General features: G+C 44.2%; 1 protein-coding gene across 3 annotated transcripts in view; it reads left to right on the top strand.

Moving 5' to 3' along the window:
- The window catches only part of WLS (Wnt ligand secretion mediator), a 123,002-nt gene that overhangs the window by 46,927 nt on the left and 55,162 nt on the right, over nt 1–20,913 (top strand). For all 3 annotated transcript variants that reach the window (XM_069478057.1, XM_069478059.1, XM_069478058.1), the window contains one exon: nt 19,207–19,331. In XM_069478057.1, the coding sequence (XP_069334158.1) occupies nt 19,207–19,331 (125 nt within the window). The remainder of the gene's footprint in view (nt 1–19,206; nt 19,332–20,913) is intronic.

The following is a 20,913-nucleotide window of genomic DNA, read 5'->3' as shown; positions in this document are numbered from 1 at the left end:
AGATCAAAGAGAAAGAATTTTTTTTGACATTTCTCTCTTCCCAGTTTTCAAATGTATAGGCTGTTGAAATAGAAAGAAGCACAGAATCATTGACAGAAAGCCTCAAGATAGATAGATCTGTCCTGAGTAGCAAATCTAGGATTTTCAGGGTCTAAAACTCCCTTAGACTGAAGAAAATGCTGGTAAATCGTGGGGGGATTGGGGATGGCGGGGATGGGGGAGAGAAGCCAGAACATCTCTGTGCTATTCTTACATAATGAAGGCATCATGTTTTGCCTTAAGCCCTGTACTTTAAACTACAATTGAGTGTTAAGTCTTACTTGCTTATTTCATTATTGCAAATGACTACATAAACCAGTAGAATTCTTTCTATAAGTAGCAAGTGACTTTTCTTCCCCTAAATTGAAAGCATTTCTATAAAACATATTTCTAGTGAAAAAAGTAATTAGAATGGTATTATCTATCACCCAGTTCTCAAGTTAGATGGCTGAGTATCCTGGATGAAAGTTGCCTATCTTTTTATGAAATGATTGTTCTCTTCCATTTGTGCATCAATTATGGAATGTTAGGTAGACACTAAGTGGAGACAATGAGACAGAAAAAAGGAACAATCTGTTGACTGTAAAAACATAAACTGTCACGTTATCCAAAATGATAGGAGGGCTGAATCTGTAAAAGGAAGAAAGTCAGAGAATCCTTCCAGAAACTATTAATAATTGTTGGCCATCAGCTAAGAGAGGTAGTTCTTAATTCAGTGTTTTCTGATGTCTCTGTGGAAGGTTCCATAAAGAGAGCATAATGAAATAGAGGATTCCATGCACCATAGAAACTGTAACTTCTGTGATGGAACAGGCCATCCGTAGTGTGAGCTTCACACAACTGTATTCCATGCTTCAGCAGATAGTCCTTATTAACAAACTATGTTGAAGCAACTACTTAAGAAGTCTACAACTTCACTCTCCCACCCCCACTCCTACTCACCCCCCAGAATAGGCCATCTTTAATTCCTTATCATGTTACAGTCTGTATTTATAGGAAATGTTTCTAATTGGATAGTTTTTATTGCAGGCTAGTGTTGCCAAAATTTGTAAAGTCACCTTTTAAATTTCTTTACTTAGCACAATCTGAGTCAATGTGAGAAATACTCCCTTTGTTCTCCTGGCTCCTCCCTACAAAAAGAAAAAGATAGCTGAAAAAGCTCAAAAAACACCAAAAAGATCTCAGAGACTTAAACAAATGAAGCAGGGTTTGTAGTATTGGGTAAAAGGTAGGGAAGTTGTCAGTATTCAAGGTGGGCTTACAAGGTCAGTCCCCTTTATTCTTATAGAACTATGTGCCCCCTTCAAAGCAAGGCTAGAACCTAGAATTTGCTAGTATGAATCAGTCTGTCTTACTTGACTAGGAATAGAAAGCAACTAAAATCATGGGAGAAATCTCTCTCTCTCTCTCCATATATATATATACACACACACACACATATACACACACATACATACACACATATTTCCATATATGTATATATACACACTTTTTTTTTAAGGGAGAAGACTGTATTTTGATGTTTAACCCAGGATAGAGAAGATTGGGGACCTGATGTCTGTTCACTCTCATTCATGGATTTTCTTTCCATTTGAGAATATCTTCAGGCACAGCTGTGTAGCTCCTCCTTTGAAATTAACCATTGTGAACACGTTTATATTGGTAGGAGTGTGGGAGCCTTTGGCTTTGTTTTAGGGTGTGATTATCGGTAAGCACATTTCTTGAACAGCATCATTTATAAAGCTCCCTATTTCTCCATAAGCATCACTATAAAGCTCTGTCTGGCTTGATGGTTTTGTGTTACGCATTTGCAAATGAAAAAATACAATTCAGAAACAGAGTCAGACTCCTCTAAAACCTTTCCAAGATTTTTAAATTAATGGTTATATTTTGGTATATCCAGTCCCACACACTTCCTTCCAGTCATCCATTGGCTTACTGGTCATTTCAACATTGGGAAGTAGATTGTATTAGGTTGGCCTCCAGTCTTAACAAAACACTCATCTGTGGTGTTGAATTTGCAGAAATGGTTACTAAACATCTCATTTCAGACTTTGAGTGCTAGAAGGAACATTAGAGGGCTGCCAGTCTAATAATCTTTAACCAGGCAGCCAGTGAGTGGAGTTCAAGGGCTAAGTGAGCCCCTGATAGTCTATATAAAGTTCTTGTCATATTTGCTTATGCATTTTTGAAGTAAGAGAGTTTATGGCTTTTGTCAGGTTTGCAATTAGGTGCTTGAACCAAGTGAAAGGACTAGTCTTTTTTAATGTAAGATGAAGAAACCTTTAACTCCAAGATCCTTGCCCACTGTGGCACAGCTGGCTGGAGACAGAGCAGGTCTCCTCGTTGTACATCAATAGCATAGAGAGGTGGGTGGCACCTAGCAACAAGTGTACTACCATATATAGGTCAGTCAGTCTTCTACCAAACAGTGGCCTCTAATGTCCTGAGACAAAAGTTGTGCTGGTTTCTAAAAAATGGTATATTTTCAGCTTTTTAAAATCTCCTAATCTTTAGCTCAGAGAATGTAGTGCAGTTGGGAATATGGACTAGGTGGTAGGCTGGTCCTGTTTATAGTGCCACAGCTGCAGATCACCCACGTGTTTCATTTCCTGCTCTGCGTTTAGAATGTAAGTGAGGACATTGTCTTTGCATCCACAGCAAGTATATCTAGGCTCCTAAAATAAAAGCCTGGTGACATTACTGAATGATGTGAACAGCAGAACAGTCAGCACCAACAGATTCCATAGTGGTGCCCCCGGTATGGAGAAGGTGTTTTTGTGTTTTTACCTTCTCTTCTAACTTTGGGTCATCTTGTCAGAATTCAAATGCCAGCCGGTCATAACATAGCTAATGTGAGGTTTTTTTATGGGGAAATTGCATCTCTATTTTGGCTAACTTAAGAAAAAATGAAGTAAAATTATTTGCTGGAGTATGGTTTTCAAAGCAAAAGGAAGTGAGATGAGGATAGGAAAGTTTTTGATAAGCAAGGCAGAATTCTACTTGTGAAAGTGCTAGGGATTCTACATTGGAAAAAACCATTTTCGCCAACATCTACCTACTGTCTAGACACTCATGCTAGAAGTGGTTCCAGATCCTCTTTTGCTTTAGTAAGTTAGTAGTAATAATGTTAGCGGCAGAGGTAGTAGTAATTCTTTAAGGGAAGAAGAGGTTCTGGTTTTTTAATTGTTCTGGTCTAAGTTATTTTCTAAAATAATTCTCCAATGAATCCTTTTCTTGCTTTGCCCACATTATTCATATTTTTGACTACAAAGGAAAGCCCAGGCCTGACCTAACAAGCAAGATTATGTCTTCGTTAAAGGTAAGTAAGGTTTAGGGGAAGACTGCAAATATTTAAATTTAGTATCTAAAAAAAAGTTGTTATCGCAGGGAAAAGAGTTCTGATAGTTGGAGTTGTTCAGCTATGAAAAGGTTGTCTCTGCAAGCAGTGAGCAGGCTGTCATGTGGTAGGCAGGCAGAAGGTGGCGGGTAGGTGGGGATCGTAGTGATGACCACAGGGGAGCTTGCACTGGGTGGTGCTTTCTTGACAAAGTACTGTTGTGCCAGAGATGCTGGTAGTTGTCTTTGTTGCTAGTCATTTGCTTTACCCCATACTCGTTTTCTGGAGGACTTAACCTGACTCCCCTCCCTTACCCCTGCTGAGTGAGCAGCTGGCCATGTAATCAGTCCCCAACCCACAGCTGATCAGATTACGAATGTGCCCTTGGCCAAAGGGAAATCAGTCAGATTCTCTCTTGTGAGAAAGTGGGGTTCAGTAACTCAGGGCCCACCTCCATTGGCACTGAAACTGAAAAGTCCTGAGGGTCACCTGGGCAGCCATGACGCACCATATGCACAGAGAAGCAGAGAAAGTTGTCTGGCAGAGTGGGAAAACCAGATGCAAAGAGGAAAATGGAGATGGAGGACTGCGTGGTATAATTTACGATAGACACCACAAGAGATGACTTTACCCCTTACAGCTTTCCAGTCCTCGTTCCAGTCCCTCAAGCTTGTTAGCACTTTCTGCCCTTGATGGTCCAGAGATACTCCTGTATTCTTCCAGCTAATTTCTGCTTAAGCTAGGGTGGGTGAAATCCTGTTACTTGCAACCAAATGATCTCTGATTAAGACAACTTTACTTTTATTTTATCTGATCATCTGGCAAAATGAGAACACTGAGTATAAGGGAGGTTAAATGATTTGTCCAAAATCTCCCACCTGGGAAATCAAGGGGTCATGATGTACATGATGTTAGGACTCCAGTACCTTGATGCCACCTCATGGTGGTCTAGTGGCAGTGCTGTGGAGTGGCTTCCTGTCCTGAGTGGGAAGTTATTAATATATTAGATGACCCCTGAGGTCTCATCTACTGTAATTCTCTGATACTGAGTGTCCATGACTCACTTAAGACTTTTTGGCTTTATAAAAATCTCTTGAGTGTCCCTTCTGTTTTGTAAATAGGTGACTTCAGAGACCCTCAACTGAGAATCATTTTAAAAGACATTGCTTAGTCACGATAGACACTCCGTTGTTAGTGGGTGAGCTTAGCGTTGAAATGAGTGAGTTTTCTTATGTTTTATTTTGTTACATGTTACCTTATGTTCATTTCTACTTCTTGGGTAGGCAGACAGAGTTGGTGTACTGGAAGTGTATTTTTAGTCTGACATTAAAAAATGTATCATAGACACCAACACAGGAAGCAGTTTTTAGGTGAGTCAGTATATAAATAACCTCAAAGAGTTTTCATGATGGGATGGTAGATCTTTTAATTTAACAGTCCAGCCTCTGAGGCCCCCTTCCCAACTTCATTCATTCATTCAATAGTCATTTATTAGGCTTTCACTATGTGTAAGCACTTTGCTCAGGATTTAAGAAACAAAGATAAGTCCCCCTTATCCAACGTAATACAATTTCAAAAACCATCATTGCCCTCCTTTGTTTAGTTGTCTCTGTCCTACAAGACTGAATTCTTTGATCAAATTAGTAAAGGTAATATTAGGCTCTGTGTGTTGTTCATCTTTGTGTCCCGTGGTTAGCACAGTTCCAGGCATGGTAAATATTCAAGATGTACTCAGAATAACTAGTCTAGTTCTTGGAGAAAGAAACAAAAAGTTACACCAATGTATTCAGTGCTTTAAGTGCTCCAAAATACTCCATGAACACAGAAGGGGAAATAATTAATTCACTGAAAAGGAAATTTTTTAATGGAGTCAAGGATGGAGTTTTAAAGGAGATGTTAGAATTTATGATCATCTCCTGTGTGAAGGCAAAGAAACAGTACAAAGGCAGCCTTATTTTGTTCTGAGAAGTAAAAGAGCTTGGAGAGACAACTACAGCACTGGATTAAGTACTTTCAAGCCAGAGTGTTTGGGCTACATTTCTGACCTGCCACTTACAAGTTTTTAAAACTTCCTCGTACTTCGTTTTCCTCACCTGTAAAATAGAGATAATAGTATACTACATTTATAGGGTTGTATAAGGATTAAGCTAGAATAATGCATGTGAAGCTTTCACATAGTAAGTGCTTATGAGTACACAGTAAATGTTCAATAAAAGTGAGTAGTTATTGAGCTTAAATAGAGGGGAAGGATATGAGTTCTGGAGAGAGCGTAGAAGCCCAGCAACATAGGTGGCAGGGCCTAGCGTACAGGACAAGGACCAAGGTGGATGTTGGCCACAGGCCTGTCATTACTTCAGGACAGTGGTTGTTAATTTCAAGTTGAGGACTTCAACCTTGGGAGAAAAATGCTCATAAGCCCCATTCACACATTTAGGATTCATATTTCATAAAACCCCAAAGGTCATCCATGGAATTCAGAGGTTTATGAATCCCAGTGAGGGTAGGCCCCCTGAGTACCAAACTGCATGTTGACCAGCACTTAAGCAATTGGAGAATACCCTAAAATAGAAAATTCAAGATGAGAGCAGAGTTGTATGGGAGATAACCTCTTAGAGCAGAACTGTGTTAAGGGAAGAACAGGACATGAGTTGGCAATGGGAAAATTTGCTGGATGAAGATAACTCAGGCAAAGGCATTAGGTAGAGAGAAGGGAACATTGTGCATCTGCTATGCACGCTCAACACTTGATGTTCAAGGTTAAATCTCTACTGCTCTCGGTGAAGCCATTCCTGGAGAACAAGTTTTAAAACTCTGCAAACTGAAATTATGGAAGTTTAGTGACTTCTTCAAGGTCACCTGGCTTACAGGTAAGAAAGTCCAGACTAAGACCCATATTTTTCACCATGAAAGGCTGTGAAATAATAACAGGGCTGTGTGTGAAAGACAGTAAGCCCATTTGTTAAGCTGTAGATGAATGTTCATATATAGCAGAGAGAAAAGATGAGCTCCTGAATGGGAGAGTTGCCTTGATGACTAGGTTAAGAAATTCTGAGTTTGATCCTTAAGAAAAAGAATTGAAAATCACGTCTCTAGTGCTGAAATGAAATGTGGAATTCAGAATCGGAGACTCATAGCTTGTCCTTTGAATTATACAGCAGCTGGAGATCACATTTCTTTCCTTTTTTTCTATCTGGACTTCTCACTTGGTGGTTTTCCCGACAGGAGGGCAGCTGTGAACCTTTTAATGGGGAGAAGTCGTAAAGCCTGGTTAGGGCTGTGTTCGCACAGGGCTGGCTTCGGAAGCAGGTAAAATCCGACTCCCTTTTGCTTTTCAGATACAGACACAGCCATCGCTGCCGCCACCAGCTGAGTGACTCGGAATCTAGGGGTTGCCAGTAATTGTGGGTTTAAGTCACAGAGGAAAAAGATAAGAGGAGAGCCAGGCTGGTTTTTCCACAATTAAATGTTGCCTCTCAGGCTTCTCTGTTGGCAGGAATTCAAGAGGTCAGGCACCACCGGCCATATTATTTCTCTCCCTGGCTGCTTGCTCTCACTGTATCCCCTCCTCATTCATGGGAACGAAGAAAAGGTGGGTTGGAAATGAAAAGCTTATTCTAGCCTACTTTTTCCTTTACGGAACTTGTCAGAAACAAAGCTTTCCCAGGAAACAGACGGGATCCCTTCTAGTGGCAGACTTTTCCTGCACGCATGTTGTCTCTTGTCTTTCTGATAGCAGCACAGATATATTTTGGGGGTTGGGGGTGTACCAAAAATCCACTTTTCTCCTTTTATAGTTATGCCTGTGTTATTTCTCAAGTACTACCACATAATCTGGCGCTCTGGTGTTTTGGTGTTTTGTTTAACTCTCCCCCCAGACAAACTCCCGTTGTTATCCCTCCAATAAGTGCCCTGAGGGAAGGAATGGTTTTATAGTTGTTTGTTTTTGCCACAGCGCCTTAAATGTAGACAAAGGCAGTTAGATAACTAGAGGCGTTTTAGATTTCCACATTTATGAAATATTGGAAATAGAAGGGGCCTTAGTAATCATATGATCCAACTTCAGTATTCCATGAAAGAAGACTTACTCAGATTCTTCACAGCTAAAGAGCAGCCTTCCTAGAGCAAGAGACAGGCCTCCTGCCTGTCCTACCTCACGACTCAGTGACACGTGGGAAAGTACTTGCGCTGTGGGGTGCAGCAAGCCAGGGTTCATATTTTTGCCTCCTTTCCACATGAGCATGGCCGCGGGCCTCAGTTTCCTCACTTTGAGATTGCTGATGGTTGTGTCTGGCTGGCATCTGTGTGGGTGACAATATCTACACATAGTGGACAGTCAAAAATATGAGCTTTTAAGAATCATTATTTTATTATTATTATTTTTTTAAATACCATACTGCATTTATAAGAAAACACACGTTTCAGAGATCTCTTCAATATCAGAAAATGGTGCCTGATTCCTCTTGGTGAGCATTTAGGAGGGAGAGCAGGCTCACAGGGCTCTGGGATAGAGATTCCGCCTGGAATGAACTAGAAGTAGAAATTGGCCTCGCCCACAGGAAGTAAGGCTCATAGGTACAACACCTTTCCCTGTTCCCAGTTGCCCCCCAATAAAAGGAAGTTTGGGTTGATTTATTCAGCAAGAAGCTAGAGATGTGGCCGGTGGAAGAGACGGACAAGTCAGCAGGCCCAGCTCACTGCAGAAGTGATGTGAACACAAATAACAGTGAGCGACATGATGGAGGAGGAGAAGCCCACCCAGGGCTGAGGGGGGAGTACCCAGGAGGACGCCCCCCCCAGACTTCATGTTCAGAGGCAAGTGTGTGGGGAGATGTGTAGAGACCAACAGAGGCAAAGGGGTGCTAACGTTACCTGAAAGGTAAGAGAAACGGCTTTAAGGGAAAGAATGAGAGAGATGGCTGGGGGTGGAGTGGAAGGGGAGCCCAGCTTAAACGATGCTGTTGTTGTAGATGGCTTTTGTTGAGGGACAGACAGTGGCACTCAACCAAGAGCGGCAGTAGAATATGGCCTCACTGCCTCCCAGAGCTCAACTTCAGGGAATGCCCTGGCTGGTTGATCAAGGGGAAGACCTTATCTGCAGACAGAACCCCAAGTCCCCAGTGCCATAATTCCCCACGTAAGCCGTAGGAAACAAATACTCCGTGTGAATAACACTGGCCTGACTCCAGCAATAACACAGCTGTTGAAACAGCTTAGTCACCAGGGCGATGGAGGTAGCGCGGTGAGAGAATGCTGGGTGCCGTGATGTGACATTTAGCTGGCGGGCAGCAGCCTGAGAGCCAGCGCAGACCTGTGGGAGAGCTGCTGAGCAGATCTGCTCCCGGCCACAGGCAGCCCCTTGTTTCTTTTGAAGCCCAACCATAATCCCCTCCCTGGGCAAGGCAGACTGAGGAGGAAAACGGAAAACATTTTAGGACTGAGGGGAGGGAAAGACATGGTTTGCTCCTTTTAGACACCTGGTTTCTGCCCCTTAATGAACTATGTTTATTTCCTGCATAACGTTTTTTTATGCCCCAGGCTACGCAGAGTATAATTTAGATATGGTGAAGATGGAGAAAAAGTGTTCATTTATCTCATCTAGAAAAATGCAGTGACTCTTGTTAGCTCCTGAGTGTCCAGGGGATGTAGGAAGAAGTTAGGAGGGAAAGTGCAGGCTCTCCTGCCTTATCTTGCCTGGCTCCCCGTAGCAGCTTCCTCTGGGCAGATCTCTGGGCAGATCGGAGCCAGATTCTTAGCCGGTTTCATCAGGATTTGGGGAGGACTAATAAACTGCCATGGAGTGACCCCATCCCTCTTCCAGCTCTTTGAAGAATTGACCTTTGTGTTTTCTCTGTATCGGCACTCCTTCTGCACTGTTTGTTTTGGAAGTTGTTAAGTTAAATTAGCCATCCCTTTCCTTTTCTGGTTACTGTATGAGAATGCAGCTGTCAGTCTGTAAACTCTGCCATTGTCTATTTTTAGATGCAGTGTGAACGAAGCTCTCTTCTCTAATTGCATTCAGAGAGAGAGATAGAGAGGAGAGGAGAGGCACAGGTAAATTTTCACAACCATCACATCAGCTGCTCTAAATGCTGTGTGCACTGACGGCACCCTGGGGAGAAGGCAGAGAAGCCCACCGTGTGTTTTCCTCCCCCGGCTGTCAGGTTTGTTTGCTGTCCACATGGATGTCGATCATGGTCAAATAGGAAAGAGCTGTGGCCACATTTGCTTTCCAGTGTTTTAACACTTGCCAGCTTGGATGGTTCTGGTTTCCCTAGCTTTGTTAGGAAAAAATTGGCTCATCATTGAGTCCAAATACCTTGGCAAACAAATTCCTTAGAAAATATCCTTCTGGTGATATTTTCTACGAGATGAAATCACCTTAAGCACACTGAGAACTGTGTGAGTGCGGTGGGCCTCAGTTTCCTCAGGATGTCTCTCTGGCCCTTCCCCCACCCTGCATCCAGGATGCCTTGCACACAGCTGCCAGAATCCTCTTCTTTCACATCCTCTAAACAAAATGCTGTGGTGTTCAGGTTTTCAGTACGAGCCTCCTCCCTTTGTACCAGACCCTGCTCTCCAGCCTTCCCTGTTCTCTCCACTCCCTCCCACGTTTCCTGCTGTATTGAATTGGTTGTTATCTCTGACAGCACGGTGCGATTTTGTGCTTACATGACTTTTTATACACACAGCCTCTTCTGCCTGTAATTCCTTCTCCTACCTCATTCCCTAGTGAATGCTTATCCTATCATGCACAGGTAAGCATCACCTCTTCTGGATGAGGTGATCTAGAAGATCATGTCTTCTGTGCTACATTTCTTGACCCCGTACTTAGCACTCTTGACCTCTTTGTGCCAACTGTCTGTGCTTCTAATGCAGTACTAACCACGAGATTATACTCAGTTATCTATATAAACACACCTGCCTTCCCCATTTTACTGTGAACAATTTGAGGGCAATGACTTTTTATCCTGATTGCTGTGCAAGGAAACCAGTAGGTACTTAAAAATATTTGGTGGAAGCAAAAATGAATTGAGTTGGATGGTCCATCTGGCATTTGGGGTTTCCAAGGTATAGGTATATTCCATCTTGGTGGCAGTGCTGATTGTTATGCGGTCTTGGTTTCTGATGGGTTTCCTTTCCAGCCCTGGCAAGGTAGGTTTGTGTTGGTTACCAGAAATGGGACGCAGGGCTTGTTGTGCACAAATGAGTAGTGCACAGCTTTTCTTCTCTGGAATCTCTTGCCGGAAGTCCCATCTATTCTCTTATTCTTAGGGACTGGATGGACATGATACAGACCTCAAAAGCTCACCCTTTTATTGCTTTGCTTGATAAGCCTTAAACCCTAGACCAGCATCAGGTCAGAGAACTCACGGATTTCCAGCCCTCAAAGTTACATGGTGTCTTCTCCTTTGCCCCCACTGGCCCTCTCAAGCTGAACATTAGTGCAACCCCACGTTAGAATTCAGAAAAGACGGGGCTGGGGGTGAGGAGACAGCACCTCCCTCAGAATCACACACCTCAAAAGTTCCCGTTGTACCCAGTCCTGGGGAACAGATGCACTGTTTTTTCATGAGACTGTTGGAACCCTTGGGCCAAATTTGAGGAACAGTCTTTTTCTGGAGTGTGTGTTGGGGGGAGGGTTGAAGGGTGGCTGGGGGATAGGAGTAGGGAAGCAGGCAGTGGGAAAGAAAGTGTGAATGCGCCCAAAATAGAGCAAACCACTGTGTGGTATACAGGTGAGGGAGTGACAGGAAATTTGGGGTTGTAAGAAAAGTTGGAGAAGGAAGGATGATAATCATTAATTTGGTAAATGTTTAATGAATATGTGTTGTGTAAAGACATGGGTGATATAGCTGCAAACAAGACTGAGGCAGCCCTTGGCTTTCAGGAACCTCCAGTCTGAATAGGAGATGGGTAGGAAGAGAGATGTGGGTAATTATTCAGGTTAGGAGAGCTGAGTGGGTAAGTGTTATGATGCTGGGTGACCAGGGTGCCGTGGGAACAAGAGGAGGGGTGCTATATCCAGCTCTGTGAGTGAGGGAAGGTGGGAGTAAATCCAGATGGAATTCTAGAGGGTGAGCAGGAGCAGATCTGTACGAGGGGGGGTGCCAAACACGGTCTGCAGCCCAGATGTAAAGAAGCCCTTTTGGAATTCACTGTCACAAAGGGGGCACCTCTTTAAAATTTGGTCTGCTAGTGGGAACCCTGAGTTCAGCAAGTGGAGGTAGCCTCAAGTAGCAGCCTTGTTAGAACAGCCAGCATTTACTGAGTGCTTATTGTGTGCTTGGTCTGTTCTGAGTGCTGGGCACACATTATCCCGTGTACTCCTCACAACCCTAGGAGACAGGCGTTACTATTAACCTCATTTTATAGGTAAAGATGATCAGCCACTTGCCCAGTGTTGCACAGGCACCAAGGGGCCACGGTGGGCTATGATCCCAGGCTGTCTGACTGTCTCCAGAGCTGAGCACTTACCCATCTTCCAAGGCTGGAGGGGAGTGGGCTGTGTTGGAGGTGACCAGCCTGGGTGGAAGGAGGAGGGAAGGACTCATAGAAAACGAACCTGGGGGCTGAACAGGATCTTAACCTATTATGCCATTTAGGGAATTTTGACTTTAGACTGAAGACAATATAAAGGCATCGAAAGCATTTTAGAAATCATCTCTGGCTGCAGTGTGAAAATTAGACCAGAATGGGGCGAGTGTTGGACGTGGAGGCTGGAGATGATGGTGGGCTGAATGAGGGGAGTGCCAGTGAAGGGACAGTGATGGCTCTACAGGACGCCCAGCAGAGTGCATTGACCACATTTGGTGGTTTGGCTTTGTGAACCATGGAAGAGGAGACACCAAAGGGAAGTGGACATGCAGATTTGAAACTCGGGGGGAAATCTGGACTGGAGAGGGTGACTCAAGTCCCAGGAGCAGATGAAATCTCTCAAAGTGAGTGTGTTGAATTAGAAAAGAGTTACCCTCCAAGCAAGTGAACACCAATGGAGGTAGTTCTTCCATATTCTGTGGTACTTCAGATTCACTTATTTACAAAACAAATGATGTGTCCCCAGTTGCTTTTCCAATTGTGTAGCCTTTCAGCAGGGTAGCCTTGGCTACAATAGGGATTAGTGGATGTTTTCTAACTGAAGATGACACTTTATGGAGGACCTGAGGTGAACAACGTTCTCTCTTGTCCTGGTCATGTGTCATACACAGACAAGTGACTTCAACCAGGTGACAATGCTTCAGAGCACAGCAAGGGACCATTTTGATGATGCTTAGAAATATGTCTTCTTACATTTGGAAAATGTTTCTCCACAATGCAAATGCTTGACATGATGGGGAAAGACGAGAGAGGTAATGTGAACCAAACTGTTAGGCTGGTTTCTGAAATAATTGCACTCATTCATTTTTATAACCGCTCACACCCAGGCCTGTAGGGCATCCTAAGAAAACAGCCAGGGCCAAATTTATAATTAGCTGAGTCCATTTTTGCCATACCTAACCATGGATATAGGACAGTGTTGGTTTTGTTATTTCCTTAATTGAAAGCGTCAGGAAAAACACAAGCCAGGTTAGAGAGTTTTTGATTGGGGCAGGAATGCTGGCATAAATAACCCCAGATTATATGTCTGCCGGAGGCTGGGAGGAGGCCGGTCTGCGTGGCCTTCTTCTGAGGTTACGCAAACAAACTCCGGTGACTGGCAGCTCCCCTATGGAACGTGGGAATGCACTTGAGCATTTTGAAACCTCTTTCGTTTTTTTTTCCCAAGGCAAGGGCCCAGGAAAATCAAGGTATCTCTAGTAAACTGAAAGCTTTTGACAACTGTAAAATAATTCTTTATTTTCTCTCATGTGACCTGCCCTCCCCCTTTTCTCCCTTATTTACAGTCAATTGGTCAACAGTCTAACCTAACTATCCTGGCACTGGGTGGAAAGGGAACTTGTATTTTCAAGTGCCTGCTATGTGCCAGGTGCTCAGCAGCCTTGGGAAGTGGCCCCGCTCTTTACATCCTGCAAGGCGGGAGAAACAGACTTATTCAAGGTTGCTCAACCGAAGAGACGTAAAGGCAGAATTCAAAACCAGGTCTGTTTGGTTCCCAAACTTGTGCTCTTTGTGCTATCCTGGCTTGCAAATACCCATTTCAAATATTGAGAGGGTGTAAAGTATAGGTGAGTAGCACCCCAGTGACTTTCTCAGTGAAGCTTCATCCAAATCACTTCACCACCCTCCTCCCCGCCCCAGGAGCCATCTCACATGAAGCAGCTACCTTGGATTTCTTTGGGACTCTGGACCCCTTTCCTAGCTATTTGTCCGCCATCATTTTTGGCTTATAGAAGGGACTTGATCTTTTCTCTGACTTCCCACTTGCCTGCAGGAAAGCTGATTGGCCAGTGCTGTTCTCAGGCAGGCATGGCAATATAACTAGGATAGAGATGAGGACTTCCTGAAGACGTGATCAATCGGCGCATCCCCGTGTGGAAAGGCATGCGTCTTTCTGCCCGTGACAATCCTCTGCAGTCCGAGTCAGCTCCTTCGGAACCCTGGAGCACAGGTTTTCTCGTGTCGCAGTGCCAGCCCCGTAACAGGCCGGAAGTAGTAACTGTGAGGAGCTGCGGTGCCTTTCCACGCTTCCCTTCCCGGGATTCTGAATGAATTCTCCACCCAGCCAAAATATGTCTCCAAAGCCATTGGAGAAACATGAAGCTTGGCCAGCCCCTAGGACCTGTGGGCTTCTATACCAAAGCTGCTGGTCTGGTTATAGGTGTGGGAAACCGTGGATTGATTTTAAATCTATAAATGTCTTATGCTCATACCCTACAACTGTGCCCCATGGAACTGGTATAACCAGTGTCCTTGTTTTATAGGGAAGGTTTTCCAGTCCCAAATGTAGCCTGGCCTTCCTGCCACTCTCCCAGGGAGTTCAAATTGGATTGTTCGCCTTCATTATCTCCAGAGGGTGGAGGTGGAGGAGAAGTATTGCCCACGCGGTATCCGAGGAGTCACGAAACCAGTGTTTTATTAAATGCAACATAGTCATTAAAACTGAACTTTATTTATGAGTCCATGGAAGGCAGAAGAGAAAATGATTCAGAGGGCCAGCTTCACAGCTTTGCTGTGTTCCTCTGCCCAGCGCTTTTCTGTTTCTGAGTTTCGTGGTTCAGGTTTGGATTAGGAGATGCATGGTGGGAAGCTCCTAGTGCCTGAAACCTGGTAATTCCTTTGAATTAAAGGTAGATTTCACTTCCCTAATAAAGTGACAAAAACAATAGCTCACGCTTCAGGACTTTCTGCTCTGTTCTGAGCATTTTCCATGCAGTAACTAATATGATGATAGCAAAATCCTAGGAGGTAAGTCCTGTTCTAATGGGTAAGGAACCCAAGCATCCATGCTGGTGGGAGGGTAGAGGGATGATACCACACAGTCCAGTCAGGGAGGCAGGAGGGTCACTTGAACAGGCCAGTCTCCCTGTGCTATTTTTTATATACACCATGAAAGATGGCAAAATGCCATAAGACTACAGGCTGTGAAGCGCCAGAAGGCCAAGTCTGGTGTTTCTAGGGGTGGGAGCTCTAAGTTTTGACTTCTCCATCTCATACACAGGAATGATGACACCTCTGCCCCAGAGGCGCACAGGAAGTAAGGAGATGAGGTGTGAGGATTGGGCAGAACGTGCTATGTAAATTTAATGACCAGTAATAGGAAGCTTTAGGAAGAACTTTACTTGGTGTGAAAGGGAAAGACAAGAATGGTGTTGTGGTGACCAGCATGAAGAAACTAGTGTCTCTTCCACAGAGTGACTGGGAGGTCACCTGAAGTTTTACTAGCTGACCTACACAGAGATTTGTTTTTGCTTTTGTTTTTTATGAATTAGTTACTGACATTTAAAAATGGGGAGATGTTTTATAAGAACCTGAATTTCTGGCTTCCCTTCAAAACAAATAAGATCTGGTAAGACGGACCTGTGCTACCTCGTGACAGCTATTGACTGGAGCTCAAAGCAGCTGCCTCGCTGAGCCAGGGCTGCCTCCCCCGTCCACACCCAGCCTGTCTGCGACACACATGTGGTTAGGGACAGAACCGTGACACGACCCCCGGAGTTCCCAGACTTCCAACTCAGTTCTCTTTAAACCATATCATGCTTCTCTGGTCGGATTTATGAAATGACGTTGTGTTGGTTTCAGCAGTTCTTTTGCTCAAAGCTCAGATTAGGGAATTCCAGACATTATTACGAGCCATACTCGCAGCCTCCCAGGAACACTGTATATTTTTCCCCTGTAGAAAGCTTGAAAGGGTATTTGGTCTCAGTTGAGTGGCTAATTTTCACGAAATGTTCTTGATTCAGCTTTGTATTTCTTTAGAATTCTATTCTTTTCTACCAATAAAGGTGGTAGAGACTAGCAGGGCCCTGGGGTGATTTGGACTGAAGTTGAAGTCCCAGCTCTGCCACTTACTGGCCATGTTTTCTTGGACAATTTGTATGACTTCCTCATGAGACAATTGTGAGGGCCAAAGGAGAGAACGCTGGCACATGCTAGCATCTGACGAAGGAGAGCCATTGCGCTTGTTAAAGACTTAGCATATTCACTGGTTTGAAGGGCTTCTTTATCACAACTTAGCCTGCTTGCTTTAACCAGTGCAAAGAAGATGGTTGTCTTTTAAAGCAATTGCAAAATAGTCATATTCCTCATGTTGCTGACTATAGTACGCTTAATGCAAGTTACTTAATATCTGCAGACCTCAGTTTAGTCATTAATCAAAAGGAAATATCCATGTCCACTTCATAGAGTAGTTGGGAGAATTAAATGAGATAAATTAAATGCAAGCACAGAAGTCACGGGGGTTTCTGTGCTTTTATTCAATGGAGTAATTGTACGTTAAAATAGTGTTTTCAATTTTTGTTTTTAACAGCATATTTTAAAACAGTATTTCTCTGATTGAAGCTGGGAGCAGGCTGGCAGGTGAGCCTACCTGGCCTTCTGTCCCTGAGGCACCTGCTCTGCTCTAGGCCTACCCCTGACATTTGTGGGGCCCAGGGCAAGGGTATCAATGAAGGCATGCCTGCCATATGTCTAAGTGTTTAAAAGTGGTAAATCAGGCCAACAAACTGTTAAGCCAAATGTGTGCCATCCTCTGATTATGACAAATTTATCATCCTAATGACCTGGAAAGCCAGTTTTGAATCTAGGATTTGTGGACTCCTTGGGATTCTATGTCAAAGTGTGACTGACCAGGAAGTGTAGGCCTCTCCACCCCTTTTCTTCCCATCCCTGGCTCCATCCCATACAGAGAGGAGACTTGCATGCTTGTGCGTGGACATCTCAACTGCCCAGGCTCAAGCTCTGTTCATATCTTCCTACAAATAGCAGCCTTTTGACCACTCCTGACCACCCAAGGGTGCACAAGTGGTTCTCTAGTTCCTCTTGGGAGGCCGTATCTGGGGAAGAGGCCACCCAGGCCTTGGAAGTAGGATCAGAGTTGTCTGGGCAGAGGGTTCTGGGGTCCCACATTCCTGCTGCATGGTCTAGAAGTTGGGGATGGGTAGGCTCTGGGTGTCCCCTTCACTTGGGGGTCTTCCTGTCCTGTAAGGAAGGGGACAGCTACAAGGAAGAGGGCCAGAACCTTTAGAAGTGTGGCACCCAGATCCAGGGCCCCTTCTGCCTGTGTCCAAGGCCCTTGCTGCTCTGAACCCGAGGGCTCTGAGGAGCACCCTATGTGAGCTGCTCATAGCCTGATAGAAGCTGATGACTTCTTTTACAGCGTTTCAGACCTGTACTCTTGAGTCCTGTGTTTCCTCAAGTGCCTTTTCAACATAGTTGGAAGTCCCAGTTCCTAATCCCAGTGTTAGAAGTGAAAAGGATGTACCTTGGTGCCTGAGATTTGCCTCCCAGCTGGGAGCTCTGGCCTGTCCTTTCTGTTGACCACTGGGGCTGCTAAGTGGGAGCAGTTGTAGCCAGCCTGGTCCCTGGCCAAGAGTATGGACAACTCTGAGCACTGCAGCTGCCAACTGCGGGGTTGCACAGTTTCTTCTGCAGATTCTTGCTATTCCCCATGTCCAGCCCTGGGTCTCTGTACTGCCCGGTGTCCTCAGGTCCAGACTCTCTCCTTGGACTGTGCAGAGATGGGAGGATGTGGGAGAACCGAGGGTCTGGCCATTCCATGTGCACACCTTGACCCAGTCACCTGTTGTCACTGCCATGGGTTACCCTGCCTTCCGCAACCCTGGTTGCTTTCAAATTCTGAGTGGCTTAGGGTTCTGTCCGACACATTGGCCCACTTTTCCAGAATATTTCCTCTCTGGGAGTTTAGGCTATGGCTGCCAGGAAACCTTCAGCTGTTTTCATCTGTAAAAAATTGTCATAATCTCTGGTCTGCTCATGTCTCTACAATTTATTCCCCTTAGGACTTAATATCTTTTGTTTTCCTTTATTGTCTTTTTTTGTGGACTTTCAGGAGGAAGGGGAGGAAAACATAATGTCCAATTCACCATATTTGACTGAGGATTTAAATAATAACAATAAAATAGGTGCAGATGTTCACTGAGGGTTCCCTCTACATGCGAGTGGCCTCGCATCCCTTCTGCATATCTCTTCCTCTTCCTGGATTTCCTCCAAGAATGAGGAACTTACCAGCTTTAAGCCACACTAGACCAGTGGATCGAAAAGCCCTAATTTTTTATATAGCAGTTATTCTTATCTTTTCCACTTGTGACTTGTATGTGTTCAGCTTCCATAAACATTTATTAAGCACCTACTGCATACTAGTGTTCAGCATTTTTACTAACTCGACCTTCTTTAATCCTTATCACGACCCTGGATAATAGCAAAGTGGGTATTACTTTTCAGGTGAGCAAACTCAGGTGCCCAGATATTGAGACTTACTGAGTAGCCAAAGCCTAGAATGGAGCCCATGTTCATAAGCCTAGTGTAGCTGGCTTTTCAATCTTTTTGGAAATGTGGTTTGTCCTTTTTGTCGTTGTTCCTCATTAAGACCTCTCTGTTTTTAAACTTGCTTAATGTTTTGTCTGTATAAAACAGACAAAATGAGTAGATGCACTTTTTATTAATCTAATCTCCTTAATGAGTTCTGTAGTGAGTTAAACCCGTTTATAGTCCTTACTGATACGGAAGTATATATGAGCATTCATTTATACAATTACGTGTCTATTATTATATTCTTATCTGTGTATAAGTCTTTAATTTTGGAAAAACTTCTTGCTTTTTACGTTAACTTTTTCTACAATATGAAGAGGTTTTGAGTTTTAGAGAGGTAGCAGATCCTACATTTGAGAACTTTGGGGAGTAATTTTAAGAAGGGTGCTTTCAGACCAGAGTGTGTTCAGAGGAGAGTACCAAAGGAACTTATATCTGACGGGCGGTCAAAAAATTTGGTCCTGTTTATCAGAAAGGAGAGAAAACACAGGCAGATGAGGTATGGTTTTCAAGCACCTTATGCACTTTTTGTGAAAGAAGGAAGGACCTCATTTTCCATGTGCCTACTCCAGGCAGACCTAGGACCAGTAGTACAAGTTACAGAAGACGTTCTGACCATGAGTCGAAGCTGACCATTTGAGCTACCTCAGAAGGAGTGAGTCCTCCATCTCTGGAGGAGTTTAAGTGGACGCTCTTGACTGTCTGGCAGAGTGGTTATGGGAGGGGACTCAGCATTCAGCCGAGACGTTCATCTTATGACCTTTAAGCCTCCAGGTTTGGAATGTGATAAGAATGAATATATCTCTTTTGTTGGTTTCCATGGCAGAGCCTGTAGGAATTTCTTGAACAGTTTCCAAAGTATCTTTCCAAAAGCCATTTCTGAACTGTGCATTCTTTTACAGGAGAAAATGCAGAAGTTTCCATGGACGTTTCCCTGGCTTACCGTGATGATATGCTTGCCGAGTGGACTGAAATGGCCCACGAGAGAGTCCCACGGAAACTCAAATGCACCTTCACGTCTCCCAAGGTACGATACCTTGATGTCTAAGTTGATGGAGTTTTTATTTGGTTCCCAGGTAGGTGGAAAGATTTACTTACACTTCACAGAGGTGTCCCTTATTTCTTTGCATGCATGACCCACAAAGGTTGGTCATTGTCCTTCATCTTAGCAGAGAGAAGAGCAGTGTTGATTATTTCATGTCCCTGCAAAGAAGGAAAGAACAGAGGAAGAAATGTCTGTTTGAAATGGTTTAGTTGTTTCTCTCCATAAAACAATTCTTGGTTATTTGGTAAATAGCTGAAAGTGTTTGGAGAACATTGCTAAGTTATTGTGAGGGGTGAGAATCTAATCTGTTCGTGTTACATCCAATACTTGCGTCTGCTTCCCAGTTTCTTAGGCATCTGTGTGTTGCCAAAGTTAATGTGCAGGTATGAAGACTAACAATCCCAGTGAAAACCACAGACAAATACAGGACCTGAGGGAGGAAATGTAGTTTCATTTAAAACCTCCTCGTTATCTTACCCATTTTTAGGACTCTCCCTTCTCCAGTTTTTCCAGGAGAACTCATTCAACACCCCCACTGGAGGGAGGTTACTATCCTGCATTGACAGTGGGGAGACATTTTCCTGTGGGTAAAGGCCTTAGATTGCTCATAAATTAACACACTGGTATTGGCTCTGACCCCCAGGGAACAGTGGAGTGGGTGGCATAAGCCGGGGGCCTTTTCAAATGGCAGATGCTGCTCCCATACACCTCCCCCAACCCCACCCACTTTTGAAAGTCTCAGTAAAGGTGAGATGGAGCCGCGGTTATTATCACTCATGGTTACTCACACCACACTGCTCAAGGGTGTTGGCCTGGAGCACCACCAGCTGGGTGATCTCCGGTGTCCTTTCAGGGGCAGAGATGTTCTCATTTTCCTCGCGAGAAGTCCACGAGAGGCCAGACTCTCCACTGAAGCACATTCTTAATTATGTCTTTTCTCATCTGACAGCTTCAGCTCAGTTGCTTCTGAAGGATTTGGACAGCTTTGTAATACCCACTCCTTTGAACGATTTAGTTCTTTCCTATCCGACTGCTGGTGTCTCCTAACTTTTCTTTTGCCTGTAACTATGAAGATAAGGTTTCCTGTGAAATAGTAGGAACGTCAGGTTGAAGCCCCTGAGTACCGTGCCCCACCCTTATCCACCAGTCCCTAAAGAGGAGGAAGGTGGGGCGGGGGCAGTTTCACTGTATCGACATGAGTTAAATGGAATTGGAGCATGGATTTGGAGCAAAGCACACTTGGCTTTCCAGGTGGTATCACTGACTGTGTGCCCTCAGAGAAGCTTCCACAATCCATCTGAGCTTCAGTTTCTCTTCTGCAAAATGGGATAATAATACCTACCTTGGGAGTCTTTGTAAGGACCAGATGAGATAGTGAACATAGGCCGGATGACCTTATAATGTAACATCTTGTCTGAAACACACTTGAGAGTCAAAGGGGATGTTAACCAGATGGGCCACCAGCACAGGAGGTGTAAACTGAGGTTCACAGGCAAACCTTACACCCTACAACCTGAGCACCTATTGCAGTGCCTGGAGTCCCCTAGATTTCCTAGACCAGAGC

This window comes from Eulemur rufifrons, chromosome 8 (assembly GCF_041146395.1).
Source record: "Eulemur rufifrons isolate Redbay chromosome 8, OSU_ERuf_1, whole genome shotgun sequence".
NCBI lineage: Eukaryota > Metazoa > Chordata > Mammalia > Primates > Lemuridae > Eulemur > Eulemur rufifrons.
The sequence above is the reverse complement of the archived record's forward strand: the minus strand, read 5'-3'. Positions and strand labels throughout refer to the sequence as shown.